Consider the following 2,201-nt stretch of genomic DNA (forward strand, 5'->3'; position numbering starts at 1 on the left):
TATAATCATTTCATTATATATTACAATGTAATAATAATAGAAATAAAGTGCACAATAAATGTAATACACTTGAATCATCTTGAAACTATCCCCTCTGCCCATGCCCCATCTGTGGAAAAATAAATTGTCTTCCATGAAAACGGTTCCTGGTGCCAAAAAGGTTGGGGACCACTGATCTAAAGTAACATTATTTAAGGCGTAATCTTCAAACAGGTCAGATCAGTATCAGCTGGGAGCTTGTGAGAAACGCAAATTCTCAACCCTGAGGCAAACCTACGGTATTGGAATCTCTGTGGATAGAGTTAGGAATCTGGGTTTCAATAAGCTCTCCAAGTAATTCTGAGGCAAGCTGAAGTTTGAGAAACATTGTTCTAAAGCATATTGGTCTCAAAAGACTCAACTAAGTAAGTTATGTATATCCAGTCCCACCAGCAGCATATGAGTGTTCCCATCTCTCTGCATCCACGCTAACATTTATTGTTTTGGGACATTTTGATAAAAACATTCTCACTGGAGTTAAGTGATATCTCATTGTGGTTTTGACTTGCATTTCCCTGATGATTAGAGATGTTGAGCATTTTTTCATATGTTTTTTGGCCATTATTCTGTCTTCTTAAGAAAAGTTTCTGTTCATGTCCTTTGCCCACATTTTGATGGGATTGTTTGATTTTTTTCTTGCTGATTTTCCTGAGTTCTATATAGATTGTAGTTATCAGCCCTTTATTGGACATGTAACATGTGAATATTTTCTCCCATACTGTAGGTTATCTGTTTGGTCTCATGATAGTTTATTTGGCTATGTAGCAGCTTTTTAATTTGATCAGGTCCCATTTATTTACTTTTGTTGTTTCTGTGATTGCCTTTGGGGTCTTCTTCATAAATTCTTTGCCTAAGCCAACGTCTATAAGAGTTTTTACCACGCCGGGCCACCAGCGCCGTCGCTGCAGCAGCCGCGGGAGGCGTCCGCGACAAGATGAAGCTCATCATCCTGGACCACTATTCTCAGGCCAGCGAGTGGGCGGCCAAATATATCAGGAACCGCATCATTCAGTTTAACCCAGGGCCAGACAAGTACTTCACCCTGGGGCTTCCCACTGGGAGCACCCCACTTGGCTGCTATAAGAAGCTGATTGAATACTATAAGAATGGGGACCTGTCCTTTAAATATGTGAAGACCTTCAACATGGACGAGTACGCGGGCCTTCCTCGAGAACACCCAGAGAGTTACCACTCCTTCATGTGGAACAACTTCTTCAAGCACATTGACATCCACCCAGAAAACACCCACATTCTGGATGGGAATGCAGCTGACCTACAGGCTGAATGCGACGCCTTTGAAGAGAAGATCAAGGCTGCAGGTGGGATCGAGCTATTTGTTGGAGGGATAGGCCCCGATGGACACGTAGCCTTCAATGAGCCGGGCTCTAGTCTGGTGTCCAGGACCCGTGTGAAGACGCTGGCCATGGACACCATCCTGGCCAATGCTAGGTTCTTTGATGGAAAGCTCGCCAGCGTGCCTACCATGGCCCTGACGGTGGGTGTGGGCACTGTCATGGATGCTAGAGAGGTGATGATCCTCATCACAGGTGCTCACAAGGCGTTTGCTCTGTACAAGGCCATCGAGGAGGGCGTGAACCACATGTGGACGGTGTCTGCCTTCCAGCAGCATCCCCACTCTGTGTTCGTGTGTGACGAGGATGCCACCTTGGAGCTGAAAGGGAAGACCGTCAAGTATTTCAAAGGTTTAATGCTTGTTCATAACAAGTTGGTGGACCCCTTGTACAGTATCAAAGAGAAAGAAATTGACAAAAGCCAGTCTTCTAAGAAACCATACAGCGATTAGCCTGTGCTGGGACCTAGTATCAAGTACCTCATAGGGACAGGCAGGTCTTTCTGGAAATTGTCTTTAGGAGAACAGAATTGTATTTCTTTAATCCAGTGTGGTTACGTCAGATAAGTGGATGAACCTATTGTTCTTGGATTTCAGGCTAGGAGCCTAGTCATGAAGTTTAGCTACAGGGAGAATGATTGTAACTTAATCAGGGAAAAAAAAAAAATCTCTGAAAAATGTACGGTATCATTTCGATGTCTGCCAAACCCAGGTTAGGAGTTTTTAACTGTTCGTTCTGCCTCAGCCACTGTTCATATGTACAACACACTCCAGTCAGAAATTCCTGTCCTTATGTGCACTGATTCTCAAG

The 2,201-nt window shown here is 44.0% G+C and overlaps 1 protein-coding gene across 2 annotated transcripts; it reads left to right on the top strand.

Annotated features, from left to right (window-relative positions):
* The first annotated feature begins 940 nt into the window (after nucleotides 1–940).
* Nucleotides 941–1,843, top strand: LOC105811202 (glucosamine-6-phosphate isomerase 1). Of its 2 annotated transcripts, XM_012645344.1 has the most exons (2): nucleotides 970–1,094; nucleotides 1,197–1,843. In XM_012645344.1, exons 1-2 carry the CDS (start codon nucleotides 974–976, stop codon nucleotides 1,841–1,843), a joined length of 768 nt encoding a protein of 255 aa, XP_012500798.1. In that variant the 5' UTR covers nucleotides 970–973. The 2 variants fall into 2 exon arrangements, with proteins under 2 accessions (XP_012500797.1, XP_012500798.1); XM_012645343.1 differs by having other exon boundaries at nucleotides 941–1,843.
* The last annotated feature ends 358 nt before the right edge of the window (nucleotides 1,844–2,201 follow it).

The sequence above is a fragment of the Propithecus coquereli genome, unplaced genomic scaffold (genome assembly GCF_000956105.1).
Source record: "Propithecus coquereli isolate 6110/MARCELLA unplaced genomic scaffold, Pcoq_1.0 Scaffold231, whole genome shotgun sequence".
NCBI classification, from domain to species: Eukaryota; Metazoa; Chordata; class Mammalia; order Primates; family Indriidae; genus Propithecus; species Propithecus coquereli.